This window comes from Embiotoca jacksoni, unplaced genomic scaffold, assembly GCF_022577435.1.
Source record: "Embiotoca jacksoni isolate LCO1_2020_lvr unplaced genomic scaffold, fEmbJac1.0.p SCAF_21, whole genome shotgun sequence".
In the NCBI taxonomy this organism is placed as follows: domain Eukaryota; kingdom Metazoa; phylum Chordata; class Actinopteri; family Embiotocidae; genus Embiotoca; species Embiotoca jacksoni.
The window spans coordinates 11,088,049-11,109,352 of record NW_027185352.1 but is presented as its reverse complement, the minus strand read 5'-3'; the positions used below and the strand labels follow the sequence as shown (position 1 = coordinate 11,109,352).

The 21,304-nt window shown below is 45.4% G+C and overlaps 1 protein-coding gene across 5 annotated transcripts; it reads right to left on the bottom strand.

Moving 5' to 3' along the window:
* Nucleotides 1–177: 177 nt before the first annotated feature.
* Nucleotides 178–21,007, bottom strand: LOC138202671 (ubiquitin carboxyl-terminal hydrolase 15-like). 5 transcript variants are annotated; one of them, XM_069156916.1, is made up of 22 exons: nucleotides 20,906–21,007; nucleotides 20,034–20,473; nucleotides 19,585–19,715; nucleotides 17,259–17,385; nucleotides 15,842–15,987; nucleotides 14,334–14,395; nucleotides 13,824–13,913; nucleotides 9,032–9,179; nucleotides 8,449–8,622; nucleotides 7,845–8,003; nucleotides 7,485–7,709; nucleotides 7,321–7,404; nucleotides 6,883–6,977; nucleotides 6,391–6,579; nucleotides 6,086–6,204; nucleotides 5,699–5,980; nucleotides 5,341–5,411; nucleotides 4,309–4,424; nucleotides 4,006–4,155; nucleotides 3,129–3,232; nucleotides 2,754–2,842; nucleotides 178–1,908 (listed from the first exon to the last, which is right to left on the bottom strand). In XM_069156916.1, the coding sequence occupies exons 1-22, from the start codon at nucleotides 20,992–20,994 to the stop codon at nucleotides 1,492–1,494; spliced, it is 3,507 nt and encodes a 1,168-aa protein (XP_069013017.1). In that variant the 5' UTR covers nucleotides 20,995–21,007; the 3' UTR covers nucleotides 178–1,491. The 5 variants fall into 5 exon arrangements, with proteins under 5 accessions (XP_069013017.1, XP_069013019.1, XP_069013018.1 ...); XM_069156918.1 differs by having other exon boundaries at nucleotides 20,034–20,161; XM_069156917.1 differs by lacking the exon at nucleotides 13,824–13,913.
* Nucleotides 21,008–21,304: the final 297 nt, after the last annotated feature.

Sequence of the window (21,304 nt, the reverse complement as noted above, 5' to 3'; positions counted from 1 at the left end):
CAGCGTACATTCTGGCCCTCTTGTGGGTTAAAACTGCTTGAGATGATGTGGCTGTGAGAGAACAAGCAAAATAATATGGACATTCGAGTGTAATGAGGGAGGGGAAGGGCGGGGGGGGGGGGGGCATGCAAGAGAAAGAGGGGGTGATGTGCAAAAGAAACGGGGGGGGGGGGGGGGGGGGGGGGAGAGAGAGAGAGAGAAAAGAAGGCAACTGGGCTGAGATTAAGAGTTTAAGGCCGAGGCGATTCAAACAAGAGATGATGCATCTGATTGTCGGCGAAATCACCCATGTTCCTAATCTCACAGTGCCGCGGAGAGGAGGAAGAGGAAGCCACAGTAAAGCTTTAAATACCACCTACGAAAGTAGAAGAGGGAGAGTTGAAGAGAAGGGTCGCAGAGTTGACTCGGTTTGGTTATTCTGCAAAGTTTGCCGGCCAACACCTCGCTTAAGAAACGATAGGATTTCTCAGCGAAGAGGATGAAAAGAGAAGACGGCAGGAGCGAGCGGGACCTTGAATCTCTAAGGGGCTCGTGTCAGCGCTCCGACGATCTGTCCAGCAAAAATGAAAACGTCACAGCAGCAGCATCAGCAGCATCAGCAGCAGCAGCAGCACAACGCCAGGACAGTTTTGGCTGTTTGACACTAGAAAAACCGCGCAACTACGAGCGTCCCTTCTCTACGCCGAGTCTCGATTGCAGACGCGTCTCCCCACCGGCTTACTAAAAAAAAAAAAAAAAAAAAGGCAGCTTCCGAAGCTTTTTGGGTGAGAAAAACTCCTCTGAGAGACGAAAGCAAAAAAAAACACACACAAAAAAAACACCACACTTGCAGTATTGTCTGGCATCAATGAATACGTAAAAAAAAAACAAAAAAAAAATACAGAAACAACAGGTGGATGGTTGCTGATTGTGCAAGTTCAAAAAGGTTTCAGCGCATCATGAAAACTCAATATGATTCAGTGTTTAAAATATTTACAAAATTCTAAATGATATTAAAAATGATATGCTGACGATGCATTGCTCTCCAAAAATATATATAAAAACAACGAAAACGCGGAGGGGGGGGGGTCCGGAGCAAAACCTTCCCCGGGTGTCGTTCAGTGACTCCTTTCAGGCGAGCAAATTCTAAACAAATGGACGTGGCGACACACTCACTCACTCACTCACACACACACACACACACACACACACACACACACACACACACACACACACACACACACACACACACACACACACACACACACAGTGATTCAACCACAGAGGAGGGCCCTGATTTCTTAGAGTGGCGTACCCCGGCAGCTCCCTGACCTAACAGCCGTCGCCACGGCAGCGGCTCTTGCCTGCCGAGCGGCTGAGTCCGAGCGGCTGGGTGGGGGCCGGCGGCCCCCGCTGCCACACTGTGTGTCCATATGGCTTTGGATGGAAAGATCCAACTCTCTCTCTCTCTCTTTCTCTCTCTCCCCGTTTATTCGTGTCCCCCTGTTTACCTCAGTTGGTTTTCATGGTGACGTCTCGATTGGTCGCCTGCTGCTGCTGCTGTTGTTGCTGCTGCTGCTGCTGCTCTTCCTCCTCCTCCTCTTCATCTTCCTCCTCCTCTTCCTCTTCCTCTTCCTGCTCGTTGTCGTTCTTCCTGCACCGGTTCTCGTTCGGGTCCTCCTCGTCGCTCTGAGCGGCGGCGGCGGCGGCAGCAGCGCCGGCGGAGGACGAGGCTCCCTGAGCCGACGAGACGGCCTTTCTCTCCCGCCTCTCCTCGCCCCCGTCCTCCTCCTCTCGCTCCGCTTCTTCTTCCTCCTCCTCTTCTTCCTCCTCCTCCTCTTCCTCCTCCTCCTCGCGGTCGAGAGCGAAGTAGCCGGTCCCTTTCACCGTGTCCTGGCGCTGATAGAACAACACATAGCCTGCTTTGGACTACAGAGAGAGAGAGAGAGACATGAAACAAGTTCACAGATTATTAACAGTAAAATTCAAACAATTACAGTTTTCCTGTAGAATTCCCTTTTAGTCTCTAAACACGATTAAATCTAACATGACTTTTTGTTCCCCTTTGATAATGAGTCGTACGACAACAGCATGCTGTACTATCCATTAATGAATACCTCCCCAAGGACTCGCATCTCTTAGATACAAATTATCATTCTGTCCATCCAGGGAAAGTGAAGTCTGCTGATAATAATCTATATTTTTAATTGTCCAAATCGTATTAAAGATTCCCATCAACGTCCACGTCGGTGCATCCAGCTGCAAAAAATAGTCACAAGGTCGCAAAATGTGTATAAATCCATCCCGATAATAGTCCCCAACTAATACGCTCTATTTTAGGAAACTATCTGGCCTTTGTTGGTTGTTTTTTTTTTATTAAGCCGAAGAAAAACTTTTGAAGATCCGATTCGACTGACGAAATTCTGAGTTGAGTGTAGTCTTAAAACACTTCAAATTATTTTGGCTCCGAGGTCTTCTCAACACCCCTCCCACCCCCACCCCCACCCCACCGTACCACGTTACCTCTCTGGCTTCAATCACCCATCCAACCACAAAAAAAGAACACTCAGCACTTCATTGGAGCGTGTTGGGAAATTTCAACACAGCTGGATATCTTTGAGTAAACGGATCGTTTCTAATCCCAGTTAGTCCCACCATCAGAAGCAGATTACTCTGGTGAAGTCAACCATTTTAGTTTGTGTCCAGTTTATCCTCCTTTGATGAAAATTGCAGCAGCGCTGTTGCCTGTGGCTGTTAGAAAGGAGGACGCTCACCACTATCTGATCTTCGTTGGCAGGAGACGCGCTGCTGTCGTCAAAGTTGTACCACTTTCCGTCGTCTTTGTTCTTGGCGTAAGCCGTGTCTGAGGATTCAAAGTTATTAGAATCAGAGCAGAAACAATTCACTGATTAATTAATAGAAACGTAATCTGTGACATGGCTTATGGCTTTGACAAATGGAGAATGTAATTATTTTCAATCAAAAATCCCTTTTAACAGAAGTCGGTTATCAGTTCAAATATACATGCTGTTAGTTTTTAAAAATTTAATAGCAGAAAAAAAAAAAGAAGGTATATCCTGATGAAACATGGAGAATATTTAAAAGAAGGAATTCATGGTTGTGTGGTATGTATTGCATTTGAGTCTTACAGTGGCCTCCACCCATCCCTCCGTAGTGGTTGGACACAGCAATGAGGTCGTAGCGACACGGCCCAGCGTTGGGGTTGATCAGGAATTCGGACATGTCCAGATCTCTGAAAGGAAAAACACCAGAACAAGTTGAGCGAGATGTCAGCTGACGAAGGCGGGAAACAACACGCATCCAAACGGTTATGTCGAACAACTAGCAAACTACATGACAGAAGAAAACCCGTGGTTGGCCGGAGCATGTGTCACTCAGCCAATCAGAAGAGAGAGTCATTGATATCATCGTGCCTTAAAGACACAGACACAAAGGAGCTCCAGAGAGAAGCTTAAGAGGGGAGATGTAAAACTATATTGTGATGGCTTTTGGCTTTCAAAACCACAAAAAAAAATATCTTCTGGAGATCAAGGCTGTAAATAAAAACACTGGAAAAGTGTAAAATATGGGACCTTTAACGAATACTTGAATCCCTTACAATTCACAGTGTATTGAAGTAAATAAACACGAATGTCGCGCTAAATTCTGTCCTGTTTCACTGCTCTGCTGTGCGCTATGTCGGATTCAAGGGGGGAGGGGGGGAACACTGCTACTGAGCAATAACAGAGCAGACAGACACCACGCGTCTGAAATATCATCACGCATGAAAACCAACAAACCCAGCTGAGGGTGTCTATTGTGAGTCTGCACACTCTGTGGATGATGTGTAGCAGAAAAAAAAACAAAAAAACGATAGACACTGCTTTAAACGCAGCACCCTGCTCCTGTGATGAATTGCTTTTTCTCGATAGGTGTGTGTGTGTGTGTGTGTGTGTGTGTGTGTGTGTGTGTGTGTGTGTGTGTGTGTGTGTGTGTGTGCGTGTGCGTGTGCGCATGCGCGCGTACCTGAGCGGGAAGTCAACAAGCGAGTCCAGTTTGTCCCTCATGTAGCGACTGTAGGAGAAGCGTTTGAGATGGACCACCAGCACCGGAGGCAGAGACCACAGGTCCAGCTTCTTGGTGGCCTGTTGGTGCTGCTTACAGTTTGGACAGTACCTGGGAGACAACAGAGACACACACACACACGCACGTTAGGAGATACGAGTGGGCCCCAAACGCAGCACCATTCTCATCTCAGCAGCTGGTGTCCCCATCTGTTTTTTTTTATTATTTTTTTTTTATTTTGATAGTTTGACAAGTGTTTCTCACCAGGGGTCCTCTGCTCCCAGTTTCTCCTTCGTGGTGAACAGTTCGATGCAGTCTTTCAGCTTGAAGAACGCCTTCTTCTGAGGTTTGTACTCCATGCTCTCGTGCTTGTCAAAGTCCTGCTCTCAGTCACACGCATACAGTTGTTAGACAAAACGCTGCTGTGTCTAATTGGACATGGATTAAATCTCTGTCGCAAAAGAGAATATTACATTTTGAAGTACTGTGCCCTCGCAATAACTTTCTACTAACACAAGGCCTAATAAAGAAAATGACAGGCAATGCCGACATGTTGTGAAAAATAAATAAACTAAAGTGCAAATAGGATTAGAAAACCAGTGAATTACAGGCATGTGCTTTTCTAACAAGTTTAAACCGGCTCAAGTTTAGGTAGGTAGGTAGGTATTTACTTTATTAATCCCCGAGGGGAAATTTTTTTAAATTTCAGGAATCTAAGTGTATGAAATATGAAATAAAAGGCAGCCTCATCTTGTATGAAATAAAAAGGTAGCTCTTCAAATGAGAGCTGATTACTGATGTGATGACATTAGTTATTTTCATGTCTACGATGGCAGAAAACAGCTACTGCTGCACAATGCGTCACAGAAAACTCATCCTTCAAAATAAAGGCACAGCAGCAGAAGTTCTGTCGACTGAAAAAAAACTGACTTTTTTTCCCCCCCTTAACTTTTTCATGCACACATCTGTGACCCACTCAAAAGGCCCTGCGACCCCCTTTTGGGTCACAACCCCCCCGTTTGACGGCCACCGTCATTTTTACAAGACAGGTTTGGCACAAGGATTGAGAGCGAATATTTACACTTTACTTTAACACATAATTTGCAGAAACCAAAGGTCTTCCTCTTGTTTGCTGCTCCTGCCTGGGTCATATCGCCCTGTTTCATAACATGATGGCTTTTGTCCTCTACTGGTCTGTTTGCTTGTTAAAAAGTGAAACAGCTACTCTACAACACTGGTACTACAAAACGACGTATCCGTATTGGACAATATTAAAATGCTGAACTTCAGTTCTACCTCGACAACAGTCTCGTCAAAGTACTTCTTCTTGACCTCTGGTTCCCAGTCCAAGGAGAGATAAGAGCGGTCTGTGGAAAGGAGAGCAGAATGTAAATAAACAAATCGTCTTAGAGTTAACCTTCATAAATCATCATTTAATCGACCTGTCTTGGTCACTATTTTCGTCCGCGTGCCACATCAACAAAATGATTCCTTTATTGTTCAGCGCTGTGATTAAATGAGCCGAATTAATCTAGTGCGAAGAAAATAGATGAGAAATTGAAAAATTTGAAATGATTCGAAAACCTGCTTTCAATAATGCTTGAACAAAATCAAAGACAACAACAGTTGAATCCACAATTAGCCCGCTTCCTACCACTGAGTCGGAGGTGTCCTTCGTCAAAGCGGATCTGCCTGGTGTCCTCCTTGATGAGGGAGAAGTCCGTCTTGCCCATGTTATTGAACTGGAATGTAAAAAGTCTCTTTCTGCTGTGCCCGGCTGTCTGCAGGCCTTTGGTGGAGTTCTGAGGACCGACCACGCCGTTTTCCAGTTCGTTGTCTCCGCCCACGGAGTCCTCTGACTGGCTGTTGTCGTTCTCGGAGGGCAGCTCCTGGTCCTGGCTGGACTCGTCATCCTGCTCGTCCGTCTCCATCTCACCTGAAGGAGGACAGATGAGCTCTTAGTGTCCGTCTAAAGGATACATGTGGCACATTTTTAAAACTTCACAAGCGAAGGGTTTATTCAGCGTGTTGGTGCACTCACTCGGCGATCCCTCCTCCAGCAGGCCATTGGTGGCGTTACCATTTACAGTGTGTTGTTTGGGCGGCTGCGTCTCTTCACAGTCCTCCTCGTCTTCCTCTACAGAAGATCGCACAAACCGGCTGCAAACACACAACCCATTTGTATTTACAGCAAATGTTGCCGAAGACTCTTAAAAAATTGACTGGACCATTTTCTCTTTTAGTTCTTTTGAATATTTTTTTTTAACTGCCTGCGAAAGTGTCTCATGGATCCGACAAATTTATAAGCCGTCGTTAAAACCAACAGCGCTGACTAAATGAGCCTACCAGAGGCGCAGGAGCAGCATGTTGTAGAGTTTGTCTTCGCTGAGCGTTCTGGGTACGGCGATGAGGAACGGCTGTCCGAACAGCGGCGTGCTGGTGTGGTTGTATCCCGACTGTTTGTACTTTTCCCTCAAGTGCACTGGGATCACGACGTGGTCCGTGTCCTCCACTCTGTTCACCGCCACCTCGAAGCTACAGAGAGAAGAGCGGTGGAGCCGTTACAATCACGCTGGACGAGCTGTAACACGGCGTAACGCAGCGGTGGTGGGAAGCTGGGATGTCGGTGGCAAATAAAGTGCTTCAAATCGGTGGCTCTAAATCTCTGATGCTAATACGGTGAGTAGTAAAGTCGAGGAGCATACATTCAAAAACTCTCACTTATATCGTGAACAAAGACTAAAAACCTACTTAAGCCGCAACATGAGAGCAGCTTGGCTACATTAGCACTGAGTGCGTTATCTTTCAGTTTGTCTGTCAGTCAAGTTTGAAACTCACACATAGATATCGTCTCTCTCCATAATGCTGCTGAGGTTTTCGTTGGTGGCGAAGATCCGGTGGAAGCGGTGGTTGTAGATGTCGGTTACAATCATCTGGAGGATTCGAGATGGTGACAAAGAAATAAAAAGACAGCTCGTGGCTAATTAAACTTGGATGCCAGTCTATCCCTGAGGCTATTTACTCAACTTTTTGTACTTATCTAAGTGCACTTTGTTTGAAAATGACCATTGAGTGTTATCAGGATGCAGTGATCGCCGTCATCCTGTGATCTGAAGGAAAACGATGCTACATTTCAGCGGCTGTAAACTCGGTGTGCAGAGACAGTTAAAAGGCTATTTAAGGCTTTACTGTCCTTGGAGACGTCAGCATTATAGTGTAATGGCTAATAAGAGGCCGGATTACTGCACAGAGCAGAGCTGACTGTGATGTTTATACCTTCTCAGCAGGCACCCCAGACAGGCTGGAGAGGGAGGTACACAGGTCAGAGATGTAGCCCACTTTCGGCACGGTCAGCTTGTACTAAAAAAAGAAACGCAGGATTACTGCTTACTGTCTTCACGTGAAGTCATTATATGTGATGACAGGGTTTAGCGTGTCACCTGTGTGGGTTTGGCCATAGGGTCCAGTCTGACTAGATAAACCTCCAATGTCCGCTCCTTCTTCATGGGCAGTGGCAGGGTCAAGTAGCAGAAAGGATCAAAGGTCACGGACACCTTGGCGCACACAGGACACACCAATGTGGACTTGAAAAGGCCGTGGAAGATGTCCACAATGATGGAGTCGTTCCTCTTTATGTGGTTCTCCCACGCCTCCTCTGCCACGACCTGCAACAAAGAGCATAATAACAACTGGCCATTTTAACAGAGAGCTATAAACATGACTCATAAGATTATACGATTATATATTTAGTCATGTGTTTTGTCAGGAGTGAGGCGCAGTTATGTATCCGCTGGTCTTACCTTGTCAGGCCGTCCATTAGCGTCCTTGAGCTGGATGTAGGGCTTCTTCCTGATGCGGTTCAAGTCCTCGTGGAGGCCATCCAGGAGGAAGGCCAGGAGCTCGTGGGAGTCCTGCTGCTGGTAGCCCGAGAACTGGGGGGCAAAACGGCCCACCTGGGTCTGGATGATGGAAACATGTACACATGTTGGAAAAAAAATTTACACATGCAGAGGAGCAAAAACAAGAGGAAGAAAGGAAAAGCTCTGCGGTGTTCCCCGCAATATTAGACAGAATTAAATCAGTTTTCTTCTATATTAAAAAAAAAGTTTAAAAAAAAAAGTAACATAACCACGCATGTTCTTGTGTAGTGTAATGCAATCTTCACATACTCATGCTAGATGTTATTGATGAAACACGCATCAGGACTGCAATAAAACAGCTCCGTTTTGTTTAAAACATCAGGAGTTTAAAACATGGTGCTTCCTTCGTACACGACTCTCTGCTATGAAGTCAGGTTGGTTTGGCCTGTGTCATCTACAGCATCAGTTACTCTTAGTAACAATAACCCTTTAATTACAACCAACGTTAAGGTACAAAAATGCTCAGGATTTTCCAGGTGACCACCTTGAAAGGCCTCGGGGTGACGTAGCTGTATTTGCCCGACCACAGCTGCTTGATAAGCTCGGAGTAGGCTCTGGCAATCTCCCCCTTCATGCCCAGCGGGTTGTCCTCGTTCAGCTCGTCTGTGTACTTGTCTTTGAGGAAGTACTCCGTCAATGGAGGGATATTGCTTAAACACTGAGGGTGCAAACGCAGGAGGGAACAAAAGTCAGCGGGATTCAGTGTCCTCACAAGATCTGCAGTTTAGACTTCCATGTTGTCAGTTTTAAAGAAATAAATGTCATAATATGTAGATATAAAGATTGGTGGCCAGTATAAAATGGCTTAGTATGATGTTGGGCCAGCACAGGCCATTGGAATAGTTTCATTACACCTTGGCATGTATCTTTACAATTAGCTGTCTTTTTCCAGTGTAGCATTGTTGTCTCGGTAGATTCGTCTCTCCAGGACAAAACACATCTACAACTGGGTCTATTAGTACAAGAAGTGGTCATCTACATCTCTGCAGCACTTCTAAAGAATTAGCACAACTTTCTATCCTTTCCCACACTGTGAGGAGCCCCCTGAAGGGACGCTGCGGTCTTACCTGCACAGCAGAGTTCATGAAGCAGGTGTTGCCCAGGTTGGAGAGTCCACAGAGGCCTGAGCGCTCACTCTGCCTGCTCTGGTCTGAGTAGTCATAGCTGTTGCTGTAGGGGTGGTAGGACGGTAGACTGTAGCTCGAATTCTTCACACTGTACCACAAACATAGAGAAATACACAACTAGATGGGTTATACAGGGTTGAAGAGCTGTTTGTCAAACTGCTACAAGCAAGGACATGACCACCATTGCACATATAAACATTGCTAGATCAGTATGTAAAGCTCTTAATACATTTAACTGAACACTGAAAAGACAAACACACAGCTTCAGTTTTCACTATTATCTTTTCAACTAAAGACCAAACTACAATCTATCCCCCCCTAAAAAAAAAGACAAAAAAAAAAAAGACTCTGGCTTGCTGGAGAATCAGTAAGAGCTTTAAGTTAGTCCTCCCCAAATGCAGCAAACAGCAGACCTCTGGGAGGCCGGCAGGTCAGTGGTGCTCGTTTCTGGCTCCCACTGGTCGAGGGAAACCGCTGTGATGGCGGTGGAGGCAGTGGCCTCGCAGTTCAGCACACGGTGGTCCACCCTCCTGCTTTCCAGCTCCACCGCCTCAGGCCTCAGGCACCACCAGCAACACAGGAGCATGACATCTCAGCCCCGCCCCGGCCCACATGTCCACGAAAAAACTCAACAAACAGCAGCCTGGATGGGGTTCAGTTCCGGTCCGGCACATGCAGAGTTTTCAGAGGCCAGTAAGGAAAAGTCCAGCTCCAGTCTCCACTGTTGACTCAGCTCAACCCAGTGCAGCTCCAGTAGCAGCTTGAATAGAGTCCAGATGAAGTTTAGGCCTGAATGTGACTTCCAGCAAACCGTGCAATTCATAAATACTCATATGTTTCCTCGAGCTAACTAAGCAGCTCCCCTCTCCTCTTCTGTCCCCTTCTTCTCTTTCGGACTCGACGGCCCATCATCTTGTTATCCTCTCCGCCTCGGATTCCTTCCCCCTGTCCTGTCCTGTCCTCTGCTCCTCCCTCCGGCCTGCCTGCTGCTCTCTGCTGCTCTACGGCTACCAGCAGATATTTATAGCAGCAGCAGCAGCAAGGATGCTCAAGACTACTGCTATCGAAGCTAGAGGTGCACCGAGAGAGAAAGAGGGAGGGAGAGGCAGAGGAGAGAATAGGGGGGAGGGGCCGACAGTACCAGTGGTGGTGGTGGGGGGGGGGGGGTGATGACAGAAGAGAAATGAGATGAGGATGGAGGGAGCAGATGATCCACTGCATCCAGCTGAGGCTGCAGTATTCACAGGCCCAACTCTCTCTTAGTATCTCTCTAACACACATTAACACATTAATGCCGACACAACATTTAGCTGCTGTTCTTGCCCCAGCGCACACATTCCACCGAGTTCCCCCTCAACTCGACACACTAACACACAAATTTGCGCCCTCATTTTCCCCTCTCTTGCTGTTAAAACGCACCCTATGACACTCCTAGCACCCCTGCGAAGTAAATCTGACTTTGACACTCCCTCTTTAATATTCCATGGAAGCCTGCATGACAGCTTTAAAAAAAGAAAAAAAAGAAAAGAAAAAAAAGGGGGAGGGTCTAAATAAATAAACTAAAACCAAGGGAAGGGCTGGTCTCATCACAGATGGATTCATGTGTAAGTCGGGCCAGGACCAGATGAAATGTATTCTGAAGGTCACTTACACTGCAGAATGTGTGCATCACAATGAGCTCAGGGGAGAGGAGAGGTAAAGAGACCAAGAGGCACGGAGAGAAGGGGGAGAAGAGGGTGAGAGGGGGAGAAGAGAGGGAGAGAGAGGGAGAGAAGAGGGAGAGAGAAAGAGAGAGGGGGAGAAGAGAGGGAGAGAGAAAGGGAGAAAGAGAGAGGGGAGAAGAGGGGGAGAAGAGAGGGAGAGAGAGGGAGAGAAGAGGGAGAGAGAGAGGGGGAAAGAGGGAGAGAAGAGGGAGAGAGAGAGGGGGAGAAGAGAGGGAAAGAGAGGGGGGGGGGAGAGAGAGGGGGAGAAGAGAGAGAGAGAAAGTGCTTGCCAGAATCAGGGAACGCCACCTCTTCAGACTGTGACACTCAACTGCTCAACTTACCGAGCATTGCTGCTGAGGGTAAAGCGACCGGGCCAAAACCCCCAAATCAAAAAGACGAGTTATGTAACGCAGAAACACTTCATATGTATACATATATATAAATATATATATGAAGAAAAAAAAAAAGGGAGGGCCTATGCATAATTCATAGGGAACGACAGCGCTGGCACTAGAGTGAATCCGGGACAAGAGAACTGCTGGGAGTGAAGATCCAATTTCCTCAAGTTACCCACTCCGTGCAGAAAAGGACGCCACTGCTATCAATAAATATGATGCAGAGCTGTTCGAAACTATATTATAAGTACAAGCCAGAAGTCTAATGTATGCGAAAATAATGGCTTTCATTGTACAGCTACCGAGTGTAGGAAGAATATGCTGAGTTCACCTCAACACCTCCCTTCTTTATCAGCATTGATTTTTTTTTTTGGGTGGCCAAGCTCGGTGCTGTTACTTCTGCATCCCACCAGTGTAAAGAAAAGCAACACACAGTGTCTACATCTAAGACACACGCACACACGCACGCACACACACACACACACACACACACACACACACACACACACACACACATATATAACTGATATATATATATATAGACACACTCCAGCATGCAGTAAATCACACGGATAAGGCAGAAGGAGGGGACAGTGAGTCCACTGGACAGCAGAGAGAGAAAGCTCCGCCCACAGCTGAGCAGTGCTCTCTGGCACAAGGCTGGCGGAGCCCCTGGGTGCCAGTTAGCAACAAATATTACAGTGAAATGTTCACAGAACACACAGAGCTGATTTTTGATCATGTTACTAAGATTTGTATTTTGGATAAGACGGTTAAAAATTTTTTTTTTTTTAAAAACACCAGAAATGATTTTAAAACTGCAGGCTAGCACCGGAGCTGCATGGTTGAGCACATACTGTGATTTTATTTCTGATTAGTTAAAAGTAATGTATTCATTTATTCTGATACTTCTGAAAAGTCCTGACATGGTTCATCCACGCTCATTGCACACAAGGATGCTGGTTAAGACACCAGAATGATTCATAAAATGAGGATGGAGATGTGGGCTGTCCGATCCTCAGCTTTTTCTCCATCAGTTATGAGCAAAGCAGAAATAAAAAGCATTTCAAAATGTATTATACTCGATTATTTCCTGTTCTCGCTGGACTTGAAGGGATAAAGTTACGCCATTGGTCGGCCAAACGCCATGATGTCCTGCATCGCAATTAAATTACAAGTCTTAAGTGTTTCGTACACGGTTCAACCCTAAACGGCGTTATGACAAACTCTCGTTTGGAGGTATGTTGGTTGTAAACGAACAAATGTACAACAGATGATTTTGTGCCAAGTCGGTCTTCGGCTTGTAGCAACACCCTGATCACACTGTGGATATTTTGCCAATTGTTTTTTTTTTTTTTTGACAAACACAACAAGATTAAGGCCACATTGAGACTGATCACATAATTGTGTTAAAAAGGAATACCGAAAAGGATTCAGGAAGTCCAATCTGAGTAACAGATTTATTAAATCTCAAGCTCATCAAAACACTGAGCGAACGTTTATATCATTAATCACGACGGTCCTTCTTTTGTCTTTCATAAGCTGAAAAGCAGATATATAGCGATCTACAAGTTCATGTTACCAATTAATACACCAAGATTGTACCTTGCCAGATGGTGTTGTGTAGCCTTCCAGGAAAAGTTACTTTTAAGTTTATGCCAAAAAGTCCGGGAGTTCTCTGTGAGGGCATCCCGACTGTGTCAGTAAGATAAATTAGGGGGCTGAAACTTTTCTTACAGAACTTAATTCAGTCTCAATGCAGTCAACAAAGAAATGTATCTTCATAAAATAAAATCAGAAGAACATAAAAATAGTAGGGCAAAGTAGAAACTTGGATCAGACCAAGAAAAAAACCTTACTAATGAGAATAAGTGAGCAATTTAGTTGATTCAAGTTTCATATTTTGATTTATTCTGATGGTAATCAGATAAACAGGTGCAAAGATTTGGTCTGTCTGAGGCTTGTAGCTGCACTCCCAGCACATGGCTGATATTCTACAATTCCTCTGCTGTAATTCATTGCTGCATAAAAGAAAATGTGAAAGACCTTGTGGCGGATTATGAAGTTAAAAAAAAAAATCATTACATTATCAATAATCATGCAGCCCTACAGTAGCTAGCCAGCGCTATAGATCGGTCAGATTCAAAATCAGATGGGAACAAGTAGCCAACATAATTAAAATGCTGACTGAGGCATCCAGGGGCTCCAGAGGGCCATTTTTAGAGAGCACTTCTGTCACTGAAGGAAATTCCAAGAGATCAATCCCGTGTAAGCCCCTTTCCCTTCCCTTCCCTTCCCCCTCTTGCAGCTGAAACTGCAGCATCAGAAAACAGCTTTAACACCAAAATAACAGCCAGAGATTGACCATGGCAAAACACAGTGGTAGGATGTAAACTGCTTCATTAAAGTATGATCCAACTGTGGAATGAGTGTAAATGGAGCTCATACAGAGCTGAAATATTCTGCTAAGTATATTTTAGTCTTCTTAATTCGCCGATTCCACCTGAAATTCCCGGCAAGTTAAAAATGACGGTCTGTGCCGAGCTACACCTCAGGCTCCATCTCTGGCTGTTGGCATCCAAAGACCCCCTTCCAACCCCCTCAGCAATTCAATCCACAACTATGCCTTACTTCCTGCTGTTGAAGCTGCTGTTATGATTGTTTGTGAGAGATGAAGGCGAGATCTTTGGCAAAGCAGAGAGATTGGAAGCACCAGATGACCTTCAAAAGATAAAGAATAGATCATGAGTTAGAGGAGAAAATAAGGAGCCGTCCCAGAAAAAGGTGTCGTGAGCGTCAATCAAATTAAACTGAGATGAAGTAAAATATATAAGAGTGATATGTCAGAGCCACACAAGGTCGAGCAAAAAGAGGGCAGACTTGAGGCGTGGTCATAGTGAGAGGAAGCTTTTGAAGATGATGTGATGCTGTCGTGACATAGCAGGAAAACTTTAAAGAAATTCATATTACTTATCTTTTTTTTTTTCTTCCTTTAAACTGGCTATGTACGCGTCAACAGCAATAATATTACACCGCTTGTGTGCCATGTTCTTAGCGAATGAGCAGTAGTGTTTGAACATAGTGTGGCCTCCTTAAGAGTCAACAGAGGAACAGAAGCCAGGCGACGTGCCGCTCACTCACTTGGGTGCCGTGGAGCCTCGGGGCCACGAGCCGTCCTCGCTCTTCTGCTCTATTACGAGAACCTGCGGTGGACAGCGGGGAGAAAAACGGGACTCCGTCATACATAATACAGAGTTGGATGAACTTCGAGGCCTATTTTTGGAAATAAACTTCACTGGGTTAGGCAGATTTGACCGAAACATCAGACTGTACTCAGAAATTCCCAAACTAAAAAAAAAAAAAAAAAAAAAAAAAAAAGATGTTTTGACATCACATCCAGACTGTTCTGAACAGGAGTAGAACTCCTTTTTAATAATTAATACGCAGGAACAGGTGTGTTTTTTCTTGTAAACGCACTGCACAGCGATGTGCACGGAGCAGGGGGAAATGATACATTTCCTGAGTGAGTATTCTAAGTCGCATCACTTGCATCAACATCAGCGCCTGAGTTGCACACCTTTTTTTTTTTTCGTGACCACTGGTACGTGCACATTTGTGATTTAACCAAGGACCTGAAACCCGAGCAGAAAGCACACATCTAATTTTGTGTTAAACTCACGAAATTGGAAACGGTGACCATCGACGCGAGGAAGCAATGACATTCACACTTCGAGAGGAGCAGAACGTCACTGTCCAAGACCAAAGAAGGTGCATCGGGTCGGGAACATAAAGAGGTGGGTTTTCTTCGACATTCGCGGTGTTGTGCACCGTGAACTCGTGAACAAAAATTTGACAAAAACTTTGATGTTTACTCTGCTCAAATTTCAGGACCGTGGTTAAATGGCAAATATGGACAAGATAGCACACGAAACTCAGGTTATGATAATCAAGTGACGTAACTTGGAATACTTACTCAGGAGAGTTATTGCTTCCCCCTCATCTGTGCACCTCACGTCGCTGCGATCTGTTCATGCACAACAGGAACAGTCTTGGAACTGTCCGATCGCACCTCGTACACAACCAGTCACTGATCTCTCAATCATGAAGTAGTTCCACAAGATTCGAAGCGAATGTTGTGGAACAGTTGCTGATGAATGATCTGAGGCCTGCTGCCTCCAATACTTGTGTTTGTTTAAAGAGAAACATGGGAAATAGTGGGAAACTTGTTACAGAACAACCTTCTGGCCCCTGAATGATTTCATTATATATATCGTAAAGAATTGAGTCGATCAATTGATTTTAAAGTCAGTTTTTGATCGCTTGAACATGGTACTGTGATTTATTTTTGTGTTCTCTGCTGCTCCTGATATCCTGTTGGACGAAGACTCAAACAAAGTAAAGAAAAGACCGCTTTGATGTGACTTCGCTCACTGGGAATACGAATAAGGAAAAGGTGTCTGACAGAGATCATTTAAAACTAGAGCATATTTCACTGAGCTCAGGAACAGCTGTCCACAGAGTAAGCCATATTTGGACAACCCTGTGTCAATTTTCTCAAATAGTTTGGACACTTCTGGGAAAAGACAGAAGCCTTCGAGGGTGTTGAAAGCATTGTGAGAAGTATAGATATAGACCACAAGTGTTCTTACCTGTCCTTGGTAGAGGCCGGCGTCCTGGATGGTGCTGTCAGGCTTGTTGAGAGGCTCGAAGGTGTTGCTCATGTACCTGTTCCATAGTCTGGTCTCCTTCTCATCAGGGATGCTGAACAGCTTCCTCATTTCTTTCTCGATCATGTCTGCAGCAACATAGTCATCAAAAGCATAAAACACTGTTCAACACACTTACACTCGCTGCACTCACAAAATGTCAAGTGACAGCCCAATCACAACCGTCGTCCCACCCACAAAAGAAGGAACCAAGCACTGACTTCACCCATTTTCATGTTTGCTTTGAATGAAAACATACTGCATCATTTTGGGGGCATGAACGGACATGGAGGCAGGATGAAGACATCATGAAAAGAGGGTTTTATGATCAAACAAGGGCCTGAGCAGAGTGCCTGGATTTTTTAGATCCATTAAAACTTGTGCATTCATTAAGTCCATTAGGAAACAACAAGTAGAGGCAAGAAAGATCGTTCATCATCAACAGGTTGTACATGTTTATTCAGACATTACAATTACCGAAGAAGAGTACGAGCAGAGTGTATAATTATCAGCTCGTGAAAATGGGTCAAGCATTCGTTTGTCTCTGTCTGAATTAAGGTGTAAAGGTATGTTTCGATGTACTGCACACATTCTCTGTGCTTCATAAACGAGATGATGAAATGTTTGGTTAATATTTTCATGATGACTCACCACATTTACAGGCTACAATTATAAAACTGGGTTAATGAAAATAAATGGAAATGCCGAGATTTGAAAATGTGAAATCTGACTGAGCTCAAGTCAGCTTTGAACCAAGAGTCGGCGATATGGCCCTAAAACAATATTACAATGTTTTGGGGTATTTCTGCGATAACAATATCATTGACGCTATGACAAAATACTAAGAAATACTTTAATTTCATGGACGTACAATTGCAACAAAATAAGTGATTTAGCTGTATATTTCAGCATAAACGTAACAGTTTTCCTTGAATTACTCAGGAAAAAAAACTAACATAATACTGTGATTTGTTCTATGAATGTCAATGCGACTCCTTCCTCTGCTGTGGTTTAATGTGAGAGGAGAAAAAGCATCACCAACAGCTTATCTTGAGGCGTCTACTCGACCGGATTTGAATGAAAATCAATTGACATTCCCCTCATGGATTTAATTGCAAAGCCAAACACCACAGCCAATCAATCCAACTTCTTCATAGGGTGAATGTGTTATGAAACTATGAACAGACTTAGTAATAAGGGCATTATACATACAGAAAAAGCCTATTAAATTGTTGCTCGCAATTAAAGGCAATTAAATCAACAAAGACAATTCAAGACAACTAAAATGTAATGATCGCGACAGCTCCAGACATGTCACTTCAACGTTAGCAGCAGTAGCTCCAGAGAGACTTGTACCTACCTATCGTGTCGGCTTTACTGAAGCGTCTGGTGATCACATTGTCCATGTTGCTGTCTTCACAGAGCTTCAGCTCCGTCAGGTACACCTCCACCTTGCAGTGCTTCACAAACATACCCTGTTCCACCACCTGCAAACAAAGACACGCAAATAAAAAACACACACGGGAGTATTAGTAACTGCTCATGTCAATCAATGATGAAGCCATGATTCTTATACACTATAGGTCCATTAGGTTTTACTAAGCGAAACTAATGAGTGACACTGGCTTTACAAGTCGCAGGAAAATTCAAAGACATTTTCAAAACTTGTTTTATTATCTGTGTCACGTCTGGACGAGAACCGCTGCCTGCTTGAAAACTCTTTGTAACAACGGGCACCCATTAAAGCAGAAAACAGGATGTAGTGTGGTCTAACCGAAAGAGAAATCTCTGCTGCCACCCTCCATTACTTGTATCGCTACAGTTAATAAAAACGTAGCTCCTGTTTGTCACGACAGCTTTTGACAGCAAGCTGTGCAAGTCAACCAAGCAGACAATCTGACAGGGGAAGAAGTGAGCTTGCAATAGTACCAGCCATTCAGATTCCACTCTTATCTCATTCTTATCTAAGCTGCTGTAATAATGAAACTAAACTGGTAAACTGCAGTTTGTACGAGCGGCTGTGTCTAACATAACAAAGTGAAGTCCGCTGCCCTGTTTGCCACTCATCGGCTCCTGATAGGAGCAGAGTCAGAGTGAAGTGCCTAAATTAGCAGCACCTCGTGGAAACAGCTGAGGGGTCCCAGCCTATTTATTTCACCGCTGAGCCCCTCCAACACACACACACACACACACACACACACACACACACACACATTCACAAATGTCCCTGAGAACTGCAACAGTCATGCACACAGGGCTTTAGATTCTCCCCTACCCCTCCCTTACCTAAACCCCGATCTCCCGGTGGGCCAATCCAACCCGTCAGTACAACACCCATGTGTTTGGCAGCTTAGGGCAAAAGCCCAACTCATCGCCAAACTCGACAGAATTTCTCAAATCAGAGCCAAGCCAAAACCATTTACCCCACCCAGCCCACGTCCTCCCATACTGGTTATGCCTCTCGCACTCCACTCAAAAGCTTTCACGCTGATTCTCTCAGTGACCTCAGCCGGCATTCCTCCACTTCAAGAAACAAGGACGCAGGAGCACTCTGCCGCTGTTGACAATCAAACCACGAGAGGACAGCAGAAGGAACCACAGTGCCAAACCCACAAACCCTCATAAATCCTTTTCATCGCTTGTGCCCCACCTACACACATAAACACCCCAGAATGACAAAAACGAAACAAAGAGCTGGGGGGGAAAAAAAAGGAAAAGCTAATAATGAACCTCCTGCATGTTGTGTCTCGCAGATCGCTCCATGTAGCTTTTCAGTCATCCAGTACGTTGCCTGAAAATAGAAACCCCGCAGCCACCCGATACGTCCCATGACATACATGGCAAAAAGGGGAGGGTCGATGAAGAGAGGGGGAGAAAGAACGAGAGAGAGAGAGAGAGAGAGAGAGAGAGAGAGAGAGAGAGAGAGAGAGAGAGAGAGAGAGAGAGGATGATAGAGACGGAGGGGGAAGAGGAGGCAGCAGCCATGATGCCATGACTGGCGAGATTTTAAGACGGGATCCGATACTTTAGGTCCCGTTAAGTTGTAGCTGCCATCATGAAGTGTTCCACTACCTGTAACTACACGTACAGTCATTCTGTTTTGTTCACTCGGCAAGAACTGTATTTATTAACCTTAAAACAAATAACTCCACTACAAATGAACGAAAATCTGAGCGAAAGGAATGAAAAGCCCCTTCGTTGTTACTTCCTTTAAATGAAAGCTAAATGTCCAACATTTCAGGATTGTCTTCATTTATATCCAGACTCGAATAACCTATATATATTTGTAAATCAAGTCAATCATTCAATGAAAGCATTTCAAATGGTTGAACACAGGCATTAATTAGTCAGTTCAAAACTTAATATTGCACCCGCGTCTTTAATGCTATTATTCACTCAAAAATATGAGTAGCAGTCATATCAGTTACCAGAACTGTAGTCTTTAGATGTGTTTTTGTGTCTTTCACTATTCAGTGTTGGGCAACATTGATCCAAACCTCAAGTTTCTACTTGAAGTGATGCTGCACCTCTCATCTGAAGTCGCCTTTATAAAGCCATTTGCTCCCGTTTAGCCCAACACAAGCCATACTGCACACCATAGCTACGAATCACAACCATCCCCGCTGCGTCACAGCCAACCATCTCCTATCCATTCATTCTTCTTCGACGAATGACCGAACCCTTACCTTGCGAGCGATTGGCTCTTGACCCTCCGACAGCGCGTACCAGCTGACGAGCTTATTCCAGCCGTCCGTGGGTACCAGGATGTAATCAAGCTCATCAATGAGGTGCTCCTTGATGGCCAGCACATCCCCATCTGGAGGCCAGGAAGCAAATGAGAAACGGGGAAGGGGGACAGAAACGTCAACACTTAACACCAGCGACCCTGCGACACCTGACAGAAAACACACACACAGAAACAGGTATGCTGGAGAGCTTTCTATGAACCCCCCCCCCCCCCAAAAAAAAAAAAAGGCTGCTCTATAGAGCCAGGAGACAATGTTGTTGTTGTGCCCTTTTCCCTGAACTCTTTGTTGCTTCTTCCAGAAAGATGAAGCTGTCCTACGGAGAGTTTTACACTACACGTACAACGGTGACTTTAAAGCCTAAGGAGGTAAAGCTTTACTTGTCTTACCTCTGAGAAGACCAGAGTTGTCAACAGGTCCCGGGTAGACATTCTGGTCCCCCATCTGGTATTTGTCCCAGCTATCATATCCCACATACTTCTTCCACTGTTTGAACCAGTGACTGTCCACTAGGTACCTGCAGAGAAGACAAGCTCGGTTAAAGCGAGGTGTGACACCGCTGATCAGTAACCTCGAGGAGGTGTGTAGGCAGGGAGGGGGGGAGGGGGGGGGTTGTGTGTTTTGTTTTTTTGCAACAAGCTTTGACGTATAAACTCTCCACAAATCTGACTTCGGGAGGTGAATGCGAGTCTGATAGTTGTAACAGTAGCTTCCTTGACGCCGAGTCGAGTTCAGGTTGCCGCAAGCCCCGGCCAGCTGGCTCCGTGATTTTGACAGGTGGTTCTTTTCACGACTCCGCCCTGCTGAAGTCGCCGGACGAACCCGCTGACTGAGGGGGGAAAAAAAAAAACCCACTTCGGACAGAGAAGGCTAATCAGTTAGCTGTTAGCCTGCTAACTAGCCTGATCAGACAAAACGACATGACGCCTCGCCGAGATCATGACACGAGGTAAAAAAAAAAAAATAAAAATAAAAAAACCTCGACGTGGTAATTTGGAAGCGGCGGACGTAACGAGTAGGATACAAACATTTAGAAGATACCCGGGGTCTGTCGCTCTTGACTAACAGCTGAGCTTAGCCACCTCTAGCCTGCCGAGCCGACACACATGAAGCCGCCGAGCTCCCGTTAGCTCGCTCGGCGGCTTCACTGTCAACACGGCCCGTCCCGTCGGCTTTCTTATCCTCCGTGGCGTTGACAGCCTCGCCGGAGCCGGCCGGCGGCCACGCGGCGTCCTCGAAAAGATTTCAGCTCGAGTCTTACCAAGTGTCTCCCTTTCTGAGCTGTGTTTTTAACAGTGCCGCGACCTCTCCTCTCTGGGTATCCAGATCAGCCGCTCCTCCTTCCGCCATCTTTCCTCGGACATCACCCGCTGCATGGTGGGAAAAGTGCGGGGCGTCACCGAGGTACGTAGGGAGTGACGCCGCGGTGAGAGCCAATCAGCAAGCTCCCTCGACGGCACGGGAGAAGGATGACACCCAGCGGTGAAATTATTCCAGAAGAAAATGGTTCAAAAGTGCTCCATCATTGCGGCTGCACAGGCTTCTCCATGTCCAAGGAACTGTACCTTTAAATATAAAAGTCACTACACACCTCTTTGTCCAGCGAGGGGCACTATATCATCTGACATTTTAACATATCTCTGTGGTTTGTAGTGGATTA